This window comes from Carcharhinus amblyrhynchos, chromosome 13, assembly GCF_965287045.1.
Source record: "Carcharhinus amblyrhynchos chromosome 13, sCarAmb.v2.hapA, whole genome shotgun sequence".
Lineage (NCBI taxonomy): Eukaryota > Metazoa > Chordata > Chondrichthyes > Carcharhiniformes > Carcharhinidae > Carcharhinus > Carcharhinus amblyrhynchos.
Genome location: NC_137336.1, coordinates 8,550,541 through 8,568,700, shown reverse-complemented (window position 1 = coordinate 8,568,700; position 18,160 = coordinate 8,550,541). Strand labels below are relative to the sequence as shown.

General features: G+C 47.4%; 1 protein-coding gene across 2 annotated transcripts in view; it reads left to right on the top strand.

Moving 5' to 3' along the window:
• LOC145351439 (myozenin-2-like) overlaps positions 1-13,253 on the top strand; it is a 36,214-nt gene extending 22,961 nt beyond the window's left edge. For both annotated transcript variants that reach the window (XM_080201032.1, XM_080201031.1), the window contains one exon: positions 12,723-13,253. In XM_080201032.1, the coding sequence (XP_080057158.1) occupies positions 12,723-12,912 (190 nt within the window). In that variant the 3' untranslated portion in view covers positions 12,913-13,253. The remainder of the gene's footprint in view (positions 1-12,722) is intronic.
• The last annotated feature ends 4,907 nt before the right edge of the window (positions 13,254-18,160 follow it).

The window sequence follows — 18,160 nt, the reverse complement described above, 5'->3', positions numbered from 1 at the left end:
AGCAGTGCTAATCACTGTGCCACCGTGCTGCCCACGTGCTAAGCCAATACTTACCCACTGACTAACATCACTGACTATCTGAACATTTCCCACCTGTTCCCACAACCTTGGCGTGATCCACACCTTAGTGAAGAATAAGTCTTTGACTTTGTAAATCTTCCTGAGAACACAGCATTGCATGCAGGCTCTCTTTGACACACATCATGGATGCAATATTTAAAGCTCCGATTTATTTTGGGGCTGAGATGATTTCACTGGCCTGCAATGTGGTGAATATATGATCTGAAGCAGAGTGCACACCCTCCAACATTAACCAAAGGAATAAATAGCACCTTGTGTCATTAGTAACCCATTACTGGAGCTCTCTGCCCAGAGGGGAAACAGAATTGCTTCCCAAACCTTTACCCAGCGCGGCCTGTTTAGATACTTGCGGAGTGATCTCACCTCAGAGTGACAGCGGAGATAAACAGAGGTGTGGGGAGGGGGGAGAAATGGTGGTAACTGGCGGTGGTGGCGGGGAAAGAGTTGTTGCGCAGAGGCTAATAGTTCGTTCCCCAACCATTTCTACTTCATCCCTATTGATGTAGGCAGGGGCATGTTCTCTAATCCACTTCCTGAAGTCGATGACAACCTCCTTCAATCTGATGTCACTGAGGGAGAGATTATTGTCGTCAAGGGACAAGAGTTCCTGAAATCGGTTCCAGATAATTTCCTGCAGCAGTGGCTTTCTGGTTCTCTGGGAGAGGACAGGCACGGTTGGACCTGATTCTGGGGAATGGGTTTTCCCAAATGGATGAAGTGGGTGGCACAGTGGTTAGCACAGCCGCCTCACAGCACCAGAGACCTGGGTTCGATTCCCGGCTTGGGTCAGTGTCTGAGTGGAGTTTGCACATTCTCCCCGTGTCTGCGTGGGTGTGCTCCGGTTTCCTCCCACAGTCTGAAAGACGGTTTGGGTCGATGCATTGACCCAGACAGGTGCTGGGTTGTGGTGACTACGGGAATTTCACAGTAACTTCATTGCAGTGTTAATGTAAGCCTTACTTGTGACTAATAAATAAACTTTATATCAATGGGAGAGCATATAAGAGACAGTGACCAATGTATCATAAGGTTTAGATTGGCCATGGAAAAGGACAAGGAACAATCCAGAGCAACCTTATTAGTTGGGGGAAAACCAGCTTTGGTGGGAATGAGAATAAATCTGATTCAAGTGAGCTGGAAACAAACGTGGGCAGAAAAGGTGGACAATGGGTCACCACCAAAGCAAAATATTGCAGGCACCGTCCACGTGTATTCCACTGAAGGAGAAAGATAGGACAAATAAATATAGAACACCCTGAATAATGAGAGAGAGAAGATGAAAAGGAAGAATCACATTATGACAGTAGGTAATTAAGAAGGCAAATGGAAGTTTGTCCTTCATTGCTAGAGGGATGGAGTTTAAAAACAGCGAGGTTATGTTGCAGCTGTATAAGGTGCTGGTGAGGCCACACCTGGAGTACTGTGTACAGTTTTGGTCTCCTTACTTGAGAAAGGATATACTGGCACTGGAGGAGGTGCAGAGGAGATTCACTAGGTTGATTCCAGAATTGAGAGGGTTGGCTTATGAGGAGAGTCTGAGTAGACTGGGGCTATATTCATTGGAATTCAGAAGAATGAGGGGAAATCTTATAGAAACATATGAGATTATGAAGGGAGTAGACTAGATAGAAGCAGGGAAGTTTTTTCTATTGGCAGGTAAAACTAGAACTAGGAAGCATGGTTAGGAGACTGGGAACACATGAAGCAAGTGTGGAATACAAGGAAAGTAGAAAGAAACTTAAGCAAGGAGTAATGAAGGCTAAAAGAGGTCATGAAAAAACATTGGTCAACAGGATTAAGAAACGTCCCAAGGCTTTTTATACATATATAAAGAGCAAGAGGGTGGCCAGGGAGAAGGCTGGCCCACTCAAGGACAAGGGAGGGAATCTATGAGTGGAACCAGAGGTAATGGGCGAGGTATTAAATAAGTACTTTGCGTTAGTATTCACCAAAGAGAAGGACTTGGTGGATGACGAGTCTGGGAAAGGGTGTGTAGATAGTTTGAATCATGTTGAGATCAAAAAGGAGGTGGTATTGGGGTTCTTGAGAAACATTAAGGTAGACAAAACCCCAGGGCCTGATGGGATATACCCCAGAATACTGAGAGACAAGGGAGGAAATCGCTGAGGCCTAGAGAGAAATCTTTGTATCCAGACTGGCTACAGGAGAAGCCCCAGAGGATCGGAGAGCCAATATTGTTCCTTTGTTTAAGAAAGGTAGCAAGAATAATCCAGATAGTTACAGGACGATGAGTCTTACATCAGTGGCAGGGAAATTATTGGAGAGGATTCTTCAAGACAGGATTTATTCCCACTTGGAAATAAGTGGACGTATTAACGAGAGACAACATGGTTTTGTGAAGGGGAGGTCGAATCTCATGAACTTGATTGAGTTTTTCGAGGAAGTGACAAAGATGATTGATGAGGGTAGGGTAGTGGATATTGTCTACATGGACTTCAGTAAGACCTTTGACAAGGTCCCTCATGGCAGACTGGTGCAGAAGGTGAAGTCGCATGGGATCAGAGGTGAGCTGGCAAGGTGGATACAAAACTGGCTTCGTGGAAGAAGACAGAGGGTAGCAGTGGAAGGATGTGTTTCTGAATGGAGGGCTGTGATTAGTGGCATTTCTCAGGGATCAGTGCTGGGACCTTTGCTGTTTATAACATATATAAATGATTTGGAGGAAAAAGTAACTCGTTTGATTAGTAAGTTTGCGGACGACACAAAAGTTGGTAGATTTGTGAGTAATGATGAGGACCACCAGAGGATACAGCAGGATATAGAGAGATGGCAGATGGAGTTTAATCAGGACAAATGTGAGGTAATGTATTTTGGAAAGTCTAATACAGTTGGGAAAAATACTGTAAATGGCAGAACCCTTAAGAATATTGATAGGCAAAGGGATCTTGGTATATAAGTACACAGGTCACTGAAAGTGGCAATGCAGGTGGAGAAGGTGGTCAAGAAGGCATATGGCATGCTTGCCTTCATCAGCCAGGGCATTGAGTTTAAAAATTGGCAAGTCATGTTGTAGCTTTATAGAACCTTAGGCCGCACTTGGAATATAGTGTTCATTCTGGTCACCACACTACCAGAAGGATGTGGAGGCTTTGGAGAGGGTACAGAAAAGATTTACCAGGATGTTGCCTGGTATGGAGGGCATTAGCTATGAGGAGAGGTTGGAGAAACTTGGTTTGTTCTCACTGGAACAACGGAGGTTGAGGGGGCAACCGGATAGAAGCCTACAAGATTATGAGAGGCATGGACAGAGTGGATAGACAGAAGAGTCAATTACTCGGGGGCACAGGTTTAAGGTGCGAGGGGCAAGGTTTAAAGGAGATGTATGAGACAGATTTTTCACTCAGAGTAGTGGGTGCCTGGAACTCATTGCCGGGGTAGGTGGTGGAAGTGGACACGGTAGTGACTTTTAAGGGGCGCTTTGACAAATACACGAATAGGATGGGAATGGAGGGATATGGTCCCCGGAAGGGTAGGGGGTTTTAGTTCAGTTGGGTAGCATGGTCAGTGCAGGCTTGGAGGGCCAAAGGACCTGTTACTGTGCTGTAATTTTCTTTGTCCTTTGTTCGTTGAACAATCATGTTTAACTAACCTGGTGGAGATTTTTGAGAAGGGAACAGAGAAGATTGATAAGGATGTGTTTATTAAGTTAGTTATATGGATTTTCAAAATGAACTTGATACAGTGCCACACAAGACTTGAGAGCAAAACTCTAACGCATGGAATAAAATGGAAATTGGATTTAAAAATTAACTGAGTGACAGGAAGAGTAGTGATCAATGTTGTTTTTCAGGTTGGAGGAAGGTTTGTAGTGGAGTTCCCCAGAGGGTCAGTGCTGGAACCCTCGCTGTCCCCCAGGGGGTCAGTGCTGGAACCCTCGCTGTCCCCCAGGGGGTCAGTGCTGGAACCCTCGTTGTCCCCCGGGGGTCAGTGTTGGGACCGTTGCTTTTCCCCAGGGGGTCAGTGCTGGGATCCTTGCTCTTACAATTAGAAGTCTCACAACACCAGGTTAAAGTCCAACAGGTTGATTTGGTAGCAAAAGCCACTAGCTTTTGGAACGCTGTTCCTTCATCAGGTAAGTGCTACTCACCTGACAAAGCAGCAGCGCTGCGAAAGCTAGTGGCGATTGCTACCAAATAAACCTGTTGGACTTTAACCGGGTGTTGTGAGACTTCTTACTGTGTTTATCCCAGTCCAACACCAGCATCTCCACATCATCCTCGCTCTTCCCCAGGGGGTCAGTGCTGGGATCCTCGCTCTTCCCCAGGGGGTCAGTGCTGGGATCCTCGCTCTTCCCCAGGGGGTCAGTGCTGGGATCCTCGCTCTTCCCCAGGAGGTCAGTGCTGGGATCCTCGCTCTTCCCCAGGGGGTCAGTGCTGGGATCCTCGCTCTTCCCCAGGAGGTCAGTGCTGGGATCCTCGCTCTTCCCCAGGGGGTCAGCGCTGGGATCCTCGCTCTTCCCCAGGGCTTCAGTGCTGGGATCCTCGCTCTTCCCCAGGGGGTCAGTGCTGGGATCCTCGCTCTTCCCCAGGAGGTCAGTGCTGGGATCCTCGCTCTTCCCCAGGGGGTCAGTGCTGGGATCCTCGCTCTTCCCCAGGGGGTCAGTGCTGGGATCCTCGCTCTTCCCCAGGAGGTCAGTGCTGGGATCCTCGCTCTTCCCCAGGGGGTCAGTGCTGGGATCCTCGCTCTTCCCCAGGAGGTCAGTGCTGGGATCCTCGCTCTTCCCCAGGGGGTCAGCGCTGGGATCCTCGCTCTTCCCCAGGGGGTCAGCGCTGGGATCCTCGCTCTTCCCCAGGGGGTCAGCGCTGGGATCCTCGCTCTTCCCCAGGGGGTCAGCGCTGGGATCCTCGCTCTTCCCCAGGGGGTCAGCGCTGGGATCCTCGCTCTTCCCCAGGGGGTCAGCGCTGGGATCCTCGCTCTTCCCCAGGGGGTCAGCGCTGGGATCCTCGCTCTTCCCCAGGGGGTCAGCGCTGGGATCCTCGCTCTTCCCCAGGGGGTCAGCGCTGGGATCCTCGCTCTTCCCCAGGGGGTCAGCGCTGGGATCCTCGCTCTTCCCCAGGGGGTCAGCGCTGGGATCCTCGCTCTTCCCCAGGGGGTCAGCGCTGGGATCCTCTCTCTTCCCCAGGGGGTCAGCGCTGGGATCCTCGCTCTTCCCCAGGGGGTCAGTGCTGGGATCCTCGCTCTTCCTGATAGGGTCAGAGTCATACAGTGCAGAAAGGCCCTTCGTCCTATCGAATCTGCACCAAGAATAACTAACACTAAAGCCACACTAATCCCATTTTCCTGCACTTTTCCCACATCCTTGAATGTTATATTTCAAGTGCTCATCCAAATTTTTTTTTAAAGGTTGTAAGGTTTCCAGCCTCCACTCCCTTCCCAGGCAGCGCCTTCCAGATTCTCACCACCCTCTGAGTGAAATTTCTTCCCTCAAATCTCTTCTGAATCTCCTGCCCCCTCACACTCTGCCCCCTCATGATTAACCCCTCAATCAAGTGGAACAACCGTTCCCTACTCACCCTGTCCATACCCCTCTTAATCTTATAACCTCAACCATGTCCCCTGTCAGCCTTCTCTGTTCTAACAAAAACATTCCAAGCCTAACTCATCTCTCCTTATAGCTCAAATGCAGTCAACATCTTTGGGAATATCCTCTGTATCCCCTCCAGTGCAATCACATCCTTCCTACAGTGAGGTAACCCCAGAACTGCTCACAGTCTTCCAGCTGTGGTCTAACCAATGCTTTGAACAGTTCCAACATAACTTACTATTTATACATATTGGAGGCTATATATGGGAGATATATATCTGCAGCCTAACTGTGGTGTGCAGAGTATGATTTCAATATTGCAGATGGTATTAAGATTGGGAAAGTTTTAGCTGTGATCAGTATAGCCTTCAACTTCACAAGACATAGGCATATTGGTGGATTACGCAGACAAGTGACAGATGAAGTTCAGTGCAGAGAAGTGTGATGTGATTCACTTTGTCAGGAAGTATACAGAATAAAGTACAAAATAAAGGGAGAAATTCTTAAGGAGGTGCAGGAACAAGGGAATTTGATAACTATGTATAGCTATATACATTATTATATATTTACATTATTATATATATTTGATAGCTTATGAAGAGAGATTGAGAGATTGAATAGACTGGGTCTGTACTCGTTAAGAGTTTAGGAGGCTGAGGGTGGATCTTATAGAGACATATAAGATAATGAAGGGGATGGATAGGGTAGAGGTAGAGAGATTCTTCCCGCTTAGAAAGGAAAACAGAACTAGAGGGCACAGCCTCAAAATAGGGGGGGCGGCAGTTGAGGAGGAACTTCTTCACTCAAAGGGTAGTGTATCTCTGGCATTCTCTACCCATTGAAGTGGTGGAGGCTACCTCATTGAATATGTTTAAGTCACGGGTAGATAGGTTTTTGATAGACAAGGGAATTAAGGGTTATGGGGAGAAAGCGGGAAAGTGGAACTGATCCACTTCAGATCAGCCATGATCTTATTGAGTGGCGGGGCAGGCTCGAAGGGCTAGATGGCCTACTCCTGCTCCTATTTCTTACGTTCTTATGTACCATAAGTCATTGAAGATGGCAGGGTATGTTGAGAGAGCAGTTAATAAAGCATACGGTATGGAACCATAGAATCCGTGGGAACCATTGTTCCGTGGGAGCATTGAAGAGAGGCTGCGATTTGAGAGTGGAGAGCTGTGGGTGAGTAAAAGCGACTTTTTCTTTTAGAAACTAACTTTATTTTTTAGTGGGTTTTTTTTTTGATTGTTTTTTTTAAGTTTGACCCCGGTTTGACCCCGGAAGTAGTTGCGAGGGCACTCGGGTCGCGTTTTTTTTACCCGACTATAAATTAGACCGGAGGGGTTTCCCGATACTCTACACGGGTAGAGTATCCCAGCCCTCCCCCCTCCCCTAACCTAAAAAAAAAGAGAGAGAGAGAGGGGCTCTGTCTGAGAGCTGGTAAGACTGCTTTTGTATTTGTGTGTGCTGTAAGTGCTTTGGCTCACAGGGCCAAAGAGATAAGGTAAGTTGTAAGTTTTTTTTTCTTTTTTCCTTTGGGTTGCTATAAGGGGTAAATATGAGTGTGAGGCCAGTATGTTGTTGCCAATGCAACATGTGGGAGGTCTTGGAGGCTCCTGGCCTGCCAGACATCCACACCTGTGCTCGGTGTGTGGAGTTGCAGGCCCTACGAAACCAGGTTAAGGAGCTGCAAATGCAGCTCGAGGACCTTCGGCTAGTTAGGGAGAGTGAGGACGTTATAGAAAGGAGCTACCAGCAGGTAGTCACACCAGGGCAACGGGATGAGGGCACTTGGGTTACCATTAGGAAGGGGAAAACACGGGTGATGGGGAGCACTCCGGTGGATGTCCCCCTTCAAAATAAGTACTCCGGCCTGAGTACTACTGGGGGGGACAGCTCATCTGAGGGAGGAAGCGATGGCCAGCTCTCTGGAGCTGAGCCAGTGAGCCAAAAAATCAAAAAGGGAAGCAGAAAGGTAGTATTAATAGGGGACTCCACAGTGAGGGGCGCAGACAGGCGTTTTTGTGGACGTAGAAGGGAGTCGCGGATGGTGGTTTGTCTCCCTGGGGCTGGGATCCGGGATGTCTCTGGGCGGGTCCCAGACATCCTGAAAGGGGAGGGTGAGGAACCAGAGGTTGTAGTACATATAGGTACTACTGACGTAGGTAAGAAGAGGGAGGCACTCGTGAAAAAGGACTATAGGGAACTGGGTAGGCAGCTGAGGAAGAGAAAAGCGAAGGTAGTAATCTCAGGATTGCTGCCTGTGCCAAGGGAGAATGAGGGAAGAAATGAAATGAGGTGGAGGGTGAATGCGTGGCTGAGGGACTGGTGTAGAGGGCAGGGATTTCGGTTCCTAGATCACTGGGACCTCTTTAGGGGTAGGTGGGACCTCTATAGTAGGGACGGGTGGCACTTAAATACCAGGGGGACTAGTATCTTGGCGGGAAGACTGGCTAAGGCTACCGGGGGGACTTTAAACTAGAAAGGATGGGGGGAGGGAACTGTGTTGGGGAAACTGGGACGGAGGAGGTTCGCTCCCAGGTAGGGGAGGACCGCAGGCAGTATGCGAGGGAGGTTAGACAGGTGGTGGAGATGGGAAATGCCCAGACTGAGGGGCTGAAGTGTATATATTTTAATGCAAGGAGTATAGTGAATAAGGTAGATGAGCTTAGGGCGTGGATAGCTGTTTGGGATTGTGATGTGGTGGCCATTACGGAGACTTGGATGTCTCAGGGACAGGACTGGGTACTTCAGGTGCCAGGCTTCAGGTGCTTCAGGAAGGACAGGGAGGGTGGCAGAAGGGGTGGTGGCGTGGCACTGTTGATCAGGGATAGTGTCATGGCTACAGAGAAAGAGGATGTCGTGGAGGGATTGTCTACAGAATCTCTGTGGGTGGAAGTTAGGAACAGCAAAGGGTCAAAAACTTTGCTGGGTGTAATCTATAGGCCGCCCAATAGTGACAGGGAAGTTGAAGTGCAAATAGGGAAACAGATTCTGGAGAGATGTTTTAATAACAGAGTTGTCGTGATGGGAGACTTCAATTTCCCAAACATCGACTGGAATATCCCTAGGGTAAGGGGTATAGATGGGGAGGAGTTTGTTAGGTGTGTTCAGGAGGGTTTCCTGACGCAGTATGTGGACAAGCCTACGAGGGGAGAGGCTGTACTTGACCTGGTACTGGCGAATGAACCAGGGCAGGTGATGGATCTTTCGGTAGGAGAGCATCTTGGATATGGTGACCATAATTCTATCTCCTTCACAATTGCGTTGGAACGAGATAGGATCAGGCAGGCTAGGAAGGTGTTTGTCTGGGGTAAGGGGAGATACGAAGAAGTCAGGAAGTTACTTGGACAAATAAACTGGAAGGAGGCGTTCTTAGGGAAAAGTACCGAAGGAAGGTGGCAGATATTCAAGGAATGTGTGTCTGGAGCTCTGAATGACAACGTTCCGATGAGACGAGGGGGTTTTGGTGGGTCGAGGGAACCGTGGTGCACAAAGGATGTGTTGAACCTAGTCAGGAAGAAAAGGAAGGTGTACAAGAGGTTCAGGGAATTAGGAGATGTTAAAGATCTTGAGGAGTATAAGGACTGTAGGAGGGAACTTAAAAGGGAAATTAGGAGAGCCAGAAGGGGTCATGAGAAGACCTTGGCGAGTAAGATTAAGGAGAATCCCAAGGCCTTCTATAAATATGTGAAAGGTAAAAGGATAAGAAGAGAAGGGATAGGACCGATAAAAGGTGAGGGGGGAAAGGTTTGTGTGGAACCAGAAGAAATGGCGGAGGTGCTTAACGAGTACTTCGCCTCAGTATTCACGGTGGAAGCCGATCTGGGAGATTTTGTTATGGATTTGCAGCAGATGGAAAGGATTGAGTACGTGAATATTAAGGAGGAGGATGTGTTGGAACTTTTGAATTCTATCAAGGTAGATAAGTCGCCGGGACCAGATGGGATGTACCCCAGGATACTGTGGGAGGCGAGGGAAGAGATTGCAGAGCCCCTGGCGATGATCTTTGCGTCGTCAATGGAGACGGGAGAGGTTCCAGAGGATTGGAGGATTGCGGATGTAGTTCCTATTTTTAAGAAAGGGAACAGAGATAGCCCGGGAAATTACCGACCGGTGAGTCTGACCTCAGTGGTTGGTAAGCTGATGGAGAGGCTTCTGAGGGACAAGATTTACGAACATTTGGAGAGGTTTGACATGATCAGGAATAGTCAGCATGGATTTGTCAAGGGCAGGTCGTGCCTTACAAGCCTAGTTGAGTTCTTCGATAATGTGACTGAACACATTGACGAAGGAAGTGCCGTGGACGTAGTGTACATGGACTTCAGCAAGGCGTTTGATAAGGTCCCCCATGCAAGACTTCTTGAGAAGGTGAGAGGGCATGGGATCCAAGGGCCTTTGGCCTTGTGGATCCAGAACTGGCTTGCCTGCAGAAGGCAGAGAGTGGTTGTGGATGGGGCTTTTTCTGAATGGAGGTCAGTCACCAGCGGAGTGCCTCAAGGATCTGTTCTGGGACCCTTGTTGTTTGTCATTTTCATAAATGACCTGGATGAGGAAGTGGAGGGATGGGTAAGTAAGTTCGCTGATGACACGAAGGTCGGTGGTGTTGTGGATGATCTGGAAGGATGGCAAAAGTTGCAGCAGGACATAGATAGGATGCAGGACTGGGCGGAGAAGTGGCAGATGGACTTCAACGCGGATAAATGTGTTGTCGTCCATTTTGGCAGAACCAACGGGATGAACGAGTACACTATTAAGGGCAGAAGTCTGAGTAGTGTTGAGGAGCAGAAAGATCTTGGGGTCCGGGTCCACAGGACTCTTAAATCGGCCTCGCAGGTGGAGGAGGTGGTCAAGAAGGCGTATGGTGTACTGGCCTTCATTAATCGAGGGATTGAGTTTAGGAGTCGGGAGGTAATGCTGGAACTTTATAAGACCCTTGTCAGGCCTCATTTGGAGTACTGTGCGCAGTTCTGGTCGCCTCACTATAGGAAAGACGTAGAAGCTATTGAAAGGGTACAGAGGAGATTTACAAGGATGTTGCCTGGACTGGGAGGCATGCCTTATGAAGTTAGGTTGAGGGAGCTGGGACTCTTTTCCCTGGAGAGACGAAGGTTGAGAGGCGACCTGATAGAAGTTTACAAAATGTTGAGAGGAATAGATAGGGTGGACTCTCAGAGGCTATTTCCCCGGTTTGAAATGGTCGCTACGAGAGGACACAGATTTAAGGTGCGGGGAGGGAGGTTCAGAAGTGATGTTAGGGGTAAGTTTTTCACTCAGAGGGTGGTGAGTGAATGGAATCGGCTGCCGTCAGTGGTGGTGGAGGCGAACTCGCTGGGGTCTTTTAAAAGACTTCTGGATGAGTATATGGGGTTTAATGAGATTGAGGGTTATAGATAGGTCTGTAGGTTGGTAGGTGATGTGGTCGGCGCAACTTGTGGGCCGAAGGGCCTGTTTGTGCTGTAGTGTTCTATGTTCTATGTTCTATGTAATCCCTATCATGCAGAAGGCCCAGTTCTGGGTGGCATCCTTGATGAAGGATGTGAGGGCATTGGCGAGAATACAGAGGAGATTCACAAGAATGATTCCAGGGGTAAACAACTGTACGAGGATAGATTGGAGAGGTTGGGTCTGTTTATCTGGAGAAAAGACGACTGAGAGGAGACTTGATGGAGGTGTCCTGAGCGGAATAGAGAGGGAGAAACTGCTCCAGCATCAAGAACTGGAGGGCACAGAATATAAATAATGGACAACAGAGTAAAAGTGATGAGAGGAAAGACATTTTCACCCAGATATTTGATCTCTAAGCTGGATGGTGCTTTTTTCTTTACATAGAACATAGAAACACAGAAAAACTACAGCACAATACAGGCCCTTCAGCCCACAAAGTTGTGCCGAACATGTCCCTACCTTAGAGATTACAAGACTTACCTATAACCTTCTATCTTACCAAGTTCCACGTTTTTGTCTAAAAGTCTCTTAAAAGACCCAATCGAATCCACCTCCACCACCATTGCCAGCAGCCCATTCCACTCACCCACCACTCTCTGAGTGAAAAATTTACCCCTGACATCTCCTCTGTACCTACTCCCCAGCACCCTAAACCTGTGTCCTTTTGTGGCAACCATTTCAGCCCTGGGAAAAAGCCTCTGACTATCCACTCAATCAATACCTCTCAACATCTTATACACTTCTATCAGGTCACCCCTCATCCTTCATCTCTCCAAGGAGAAAAGGCCGAGCTCCCTCAACCTATCCTCATAAGGCATGCTCCCCAATCAAGGCAACATCCTTGTAAATCTCCTCTGCACTCTTTCTATGGCTTCTACATCCTTCCTGTAATGAGGCGACCAGAACTGAGCACAGTACTCCAAGTGGGGTCTGACCAGGGTCCTATATAGCTGCAATATTATCTCTCGACTCCTAAACTCAAATCCTTGATTGATGAAGGCCAGTACACCATAGGCCTTCTTAACCACAGCTTCAACCTGCGCAGCTGCTTTGAGCGTCCTATGAACTCGGACCCCAGGATCCTTCTGATCTTCCACACTGCCAAGAGTCCTACCATTAATATTAAATTCTGCCATCCTATTTGACCTGCCAAAATGAACCACCTCACACTTACCTGGGTTGAACTCCATCTGCCACTTCTCCACCCAGTCTTGCATCCTATTAATGTCTCGCTGCAATTTTTGACATCCCTCCGCACTATCCACAACACCTCCAGCCTTTTACATGGTGACTAATGCATTTGAACACATTGTTGAGAGTGAAACTGAGAGGGTGATGGAGGAGGTTCGATCGAGGTATTGAAACAAGAATTGGGGCTGGGTAGAATGCTCTTTGAGCGAGCGCTTGATGGGCCAAATGGCCTCTTTCTCCATCGGAAAGCCTTCGTGATTACAACAATGATTCCTTCAGAAATGATCTAGTTGTTTGTGTAAAGTTTGCTGATTCCCTGTACTGATGGAAGACGCAGGTTTGTTCTTTCTGACCACACGGTGCAATGTTTAAATGGGATTGGCTCAAGAACAACAGCTTTGCACCATGTGAACAGTCCAGCTGTTATTCGGTTCTGATCGATTCCCTCTTTTTCTAGAGCTCCCACTCCCTTCGGCCTTCCCAGTGGTCACAGGAGGTTGTTTGAGGCTTCGGGATTCGAGCCCATGGAGGAACAGGAGGAGCCAGAAGTCAACGTGGACGCAGAGCGCTTCACAAACAGGCCCTGTTTCAACAGGCTGCCTCGTGGATGGACTGGGCCTCCGCTCCCCGAATCTGCAGACTTGTGAGACAGCTATGCTGCAACGGGGGAGCTTCACCGATTAGCGTCCTAACTTCAGGAAACAAAAAACGCAGCCAACTCACGAAAAAAACCAAAGAGAATCAGCGTGGGACGGTGAGGGTGGAGGGGGCAGAGGGGGGAGGCTGCTTTCTTGTATCATCAAAGCAGAATTCACCTTAACTACTCAAAACAAGGAAGCTTCCCTTTAATACCACACCGCGGTGCTTAAACAGGACTGTGTCGAACACAGCTGTTTTAGCAATCTTGAATAGTTCACCTTGTTAAATGGAAAGTCTTACACTGAAATTGTCAATCATATCAATCTACATTAAAGATAAATAGTACTGATACGAGAGATCTTTCTTTGTGTACAACAGGTGATCACATTTTACATCCTAAAAGACCATTCATCCCAGTGGACTCATGCTACTCCGTGTGAACTTCCTCCAATCATACTTCATCGCATCTTAAGTTTGAAAGTTTAAAGTTTATTTATTAATGTCACAAGTGGGCTTACATTCACACTGCAATGATGTTACTGTGAAAATCCCCTTGCTGCCACACTCCGGGTGTTTGGGTACACTAAGAGAGAATTTAGTACGGCCAATGCACCTAACAAGCTCATCTTTTGGAGCGTGGGAGGAAACCGGAGCACCCGGAGGAAATCCACGCAGATACGATGAGAACATGCAGGCTCTATGTAGACAGTGACCCGAGGCCGGAATTGAACCCTGGTCCCTGGGCTGTGAGGCAGCAGTGTTAACCACTGTGCCACCGTGCCGCCTCCCTTATTGGCATTTCCTTCTATTTCTTTCACACTCATCTGTTTAAGCAACTTCTCTTTAAGTGCAATCTATTTAAAGGAAAGCTAGATCAGCAGACGTGTGTCTCAGTCACTTTAAAGGCACGTTAAACACAGGTCAGGATCAGGAAGACATTTTTAAAACGTGTGCAATGGAAGAGGGCAGAATTGTAAAATGGAGTTTTCCTTAAGAGATGAATGGTAAACTGGCAGGATCTCTGTTAGTTCACTACTGGACACACACCTCCCTCCCCTCCCCCCATAGATTCCATTTCATTCTCCCAGTTTCTCAAACTCCAATGCATCTTTTCTGATGATGTACTCTTCCAAACTACTGCTCAGGATAGGTCTTCCTTCTTCCTCAAACAAGGTTTCCACCAATCCTGGTTGAGAGAGCCTCAGTAAGTGTCCATCCCATCACCCACTCTTCTGCTCTCATTCTTTCCCCTCCTCCTCAGAGTCAGATAGAGTTCCTAACCTCTAACCCCACCTGCCTTCCTATTCAAAGGACTCTTTTCCATCACCTCCAGTGTGACACCAAGACGAGATGTCCCCTCCCCACCACGACACCTGGTCCACTCCTCAGACAGCCCAACACCCTCTCCGTTTTCCTTTTCCACAGCACCTCCTCACGCCAGCTCAGGACTTGCAGCACTTGCCTTTTTACCACCTTTACCCCAATGCTCCCAAAACCTTCACCTTCCCGGTGAAGCAACCATTCACTTGTAATTCTGTCAGTCTAGTACATTATATTCACGACTCACGATGCTGCATTGGGGAACTCAAAATGCAGACTTGCTGACTGCTTTGCAGAACACCTCCGTCCAGTCTACGAATGTGACCATGAGGTGCTGCTCGCTTCTCTACCTTGCTCTCACTCTGAGCTGCCTACCCTTGGTCCCCTGCAGCGTTCCAAAGATGCAGAGATGCCGGCGTTGGACTGGGGTGGACACAGTAAGAAGTCTCACAACACCTGGTTAAAATCCAAAAATTTTATTTGGTTGCACGGGCTTTTGGAGCGCTGTCCCTTCATGAGGTGAGCGCAGGATTTGATTCACAAACAGGGCACATACAGACACAAACTCAATTACAAGATAATGGTCAGAATGTGAGCCTTAAGACACGGTCCAAAAGCTCGTGCTACCAAATTAGCTTGTTGGACTTTAACCTGGTGTTGTGAGACTTCTTATTGTGTTCCAAAGAAGCTCAGCCCCATTTCAGGAACTTACTTTTGAACAGCAGCTGATACTGACACTCACACCTCCTCCCATCACATCTTTTATTTATTTAATTACCATTCTCTTTGACCTTACAGCACCAATCACTTTGTCATTAAATCTTTCCTATATTCTGCCCTGTCGCAAACTTTCCCTTTTGTCCTTTTTCCACCCTCCCACCTTTTTAATTTGCTTAAAACCCATTAGAACTCTGAAGTTGCCCAATTCTGAAGTCATTGACATTGAATCACTCCAGTTTCTCTCCACAGATAAAAGCAAAATACTGCAGATGCTGGGATCGGAAACAAAAATGCAAAATGATTACAAAGGGTCATCCAGACTTGAAACGTTGGCTCTCTATTCTCTCCCCACATATGCTGCCAGGCCTACTGAGATTTTCCAACATTTTCTGTTTATGTTCTCTACACAGGTGCTGTCTGACCCACTCAGTATTTCCAAAAAATATTCCACTTTCATTTCAGTTTTCCTGCAGCTGCCCTTTTGTTTGGTTTTGCTCTCAGACTCAAGTGTTGACAGTTTCAATTGTCCCTCAGCACCTGCAGACTTCTCGGGTATTGCCAACAGAGTTCCAGATTTCCATTCATCTTCGTGTCACTGGATCATAGCTGAAAGCTTGGCTCTAATTTTGAACATTTTAGACACTTCAATCCAATCACCTTTAATCTTCCAGGCCCTTCGAGGCCGATTTCTGAGATTTGGTTATGCATCGTGTCTGTTGGTCTCCAGCTGGTCTGGACACTTAAGGAGTTACTGCTATCGCCATTGCAAGGACTCATAGAAATGTGTTCCTGTCAAGCATCTTTTTTTGAATTACCTGGAGGTATTGGGACCCTAAAATTCCCTGTTGCTTTCTCCATCACATCAGCCAGAGTTGACTTGCCAACCAATCAGAACCCTTTATCTCCTACATCGTAAATTGAAGTGATGGTTTGAAATTTGGCATTCTTGCAGACAGTGCAAGGCAAATATCTTTGGTAATGTCTCTCATCCTAGCAATATTCAAGAAGAAACAACTTGGGGCACTTCCCCAGGTTTCCTTAATCCTAGAATTTACAGGAAAAGAAACCATTTTACCCACTTTGCCAACAACAACAATCTCTCCCTCAATGTCAACAAAACAAAGGAGATTGTCATTAACTTCAGGAAGCATAAAGGAGAACATGCCCCTAGGAAGGATTATCTCTGTGCATCCCTCCCCCTTCATAATTTTAATGATCCCAATTGGATCACAGCTCAGCCTTCACCTTTTCAGAGAGAAGACTGGGCCACCATGCCATCACATTGCTGTGCATCTGGAATCACATACAGGTCAGACCGGGTAAGGTCAGCAGATTTTCTTCCCCAAAGGAGGGATTAATGAACGGCAACAGTCGGTAAAAACCAAATACTGCTGGAATCTGAAACAAAAACAGAAAATGCTGGAAAATCTCAGAGCATCTGTGATGAGAGAACAGAGCCAACCTTTCCAATCTAGATGACCCTTCGTCAGAGCTGTGAATACTTTACACAGCTTGCACCCTTGTCCAGAGACAATAGTTTCATGCTCACCATTGGACTTTTAATTCCAGATTTTTACTGAATTCACATTTCTGCAGTGGTGGGATTTGAACCTGGGACATCATTATTCAGGGTTCCAGTGACAATACCACTTTGCCATCGTCTCCCCAGACTTCCCATATAACTAAAATCCCTGGAGCCATTCTCTGCACCCTCTCCAGGCTTGAAGTCTTCCCAAACATGTGGTGTTAAAACTGGGACACAACATTCCAGCTCTGGCTTAACCAGTATTTTTATCAGGGTTTAGTATAACGGCCTAGGTTTTTTTTAAAACTCAACGTCTCTGTTAATAAAGCTTGGGATCCAAAATGTTTCCCCTCACCCAGAAAACAGCCTGCAACCTTTGCAGATTTGTTTCTAATTGTTCTATGAAAGAGCAACATTAAATAAATTTCTCAATTAAATAAAACAGACTCACAAACCACTTTTTTTTAAAAAAAGGAACCTTTATGAAGTAAATGGACTGACAGCAACAACAGCTCCCTTTCGACAGGCTTCCCCCAAAGCAACAGATATCTTGCCCTTACATCAAGACCAGGCACACAATTTCTGCTGCGTTCTACAGGACATCCACACAGCCTCACAAATCTCAGCTGATTCAACAGGTCTTCAGAGACGCTGAATTGTTGGGAGGAAGATGGTGGAGGAGAGAGAGGAGCGAGGCTAAGGAGTATTCAAAAAAGGGACAAGTGAATTTACAAAACAAAGCTGGGAAGGAGTTGTGATCTCAGGAATGAATGTTCTCGCCAGAGCTATTCAGTTTGTTTTATTCCACTGAGTGACTTTGTCCAGATGAATCACACGGGTGAGGTAGTCCACCCTCAGGAACCAGCAGAATTCAGTGAAACAGACCTGGACGAGAGAGAGCTTGGGGTGCAGGGGGTTGGAGCAACGGTGGGTTCCCCAGCATCAACCCACTTAGCTAATCCTGCTGCAAAACACTTTTTTAAAGTTTATTAGTCACAAGTAGGCTGACATTAACACTGCAATGAAGTTACCGTGGAAATCCCCTACTTGTCACAGTACGGTGCCTGTTCGGGTACACTGAGGGAGAATTTAGCGTGGCCAATGCAACTAACCAGCACGTCTTTCAAACTGCGGGAGGAAACTGGAGCACCCGGAGGAAACCCACGCAGACACAGGGAGAACATGCAGACTCAACACAGACAGTGACTTGAGGCAGGAATTGAACCTGGGTCCCTGGCACTGTGAGGCAGCAATGCTAACCACTGTGTCACCGTGCCGCCCATATGTTCAACATATGTTTAAAAAAAACCCTGAAGCCCATTCTCTCCAATTCCACAGACAGTTAACACCATTGCTCACACAATGAGGCACAGTTTTTGGAAGGTGCTGCTGGTGTGGGGGGGTGGGGGAGTAGAAACTGCTGAATCGTTGTCAGAAGCTAGGAGGGCTATCAAGTGGAGGTGGCATAGGTTACAGTGGGGTCAATACCTCACATAGCTTCTGAGAATGGAGAAGAAACAAACCCTATGTCAATGCAAATAACCAGTCTGCTCAGTAAACAATTACACACAGCCCAGGACACTCTCAGCACTGGCTGCACAGAGCCATGCCCAGGCTACCAAAGAGTCAAAAAATGACACAGAAGTATTTTAGCAGGAAAAAAGGCAACACTGTATTCCGTTGAATTTCCG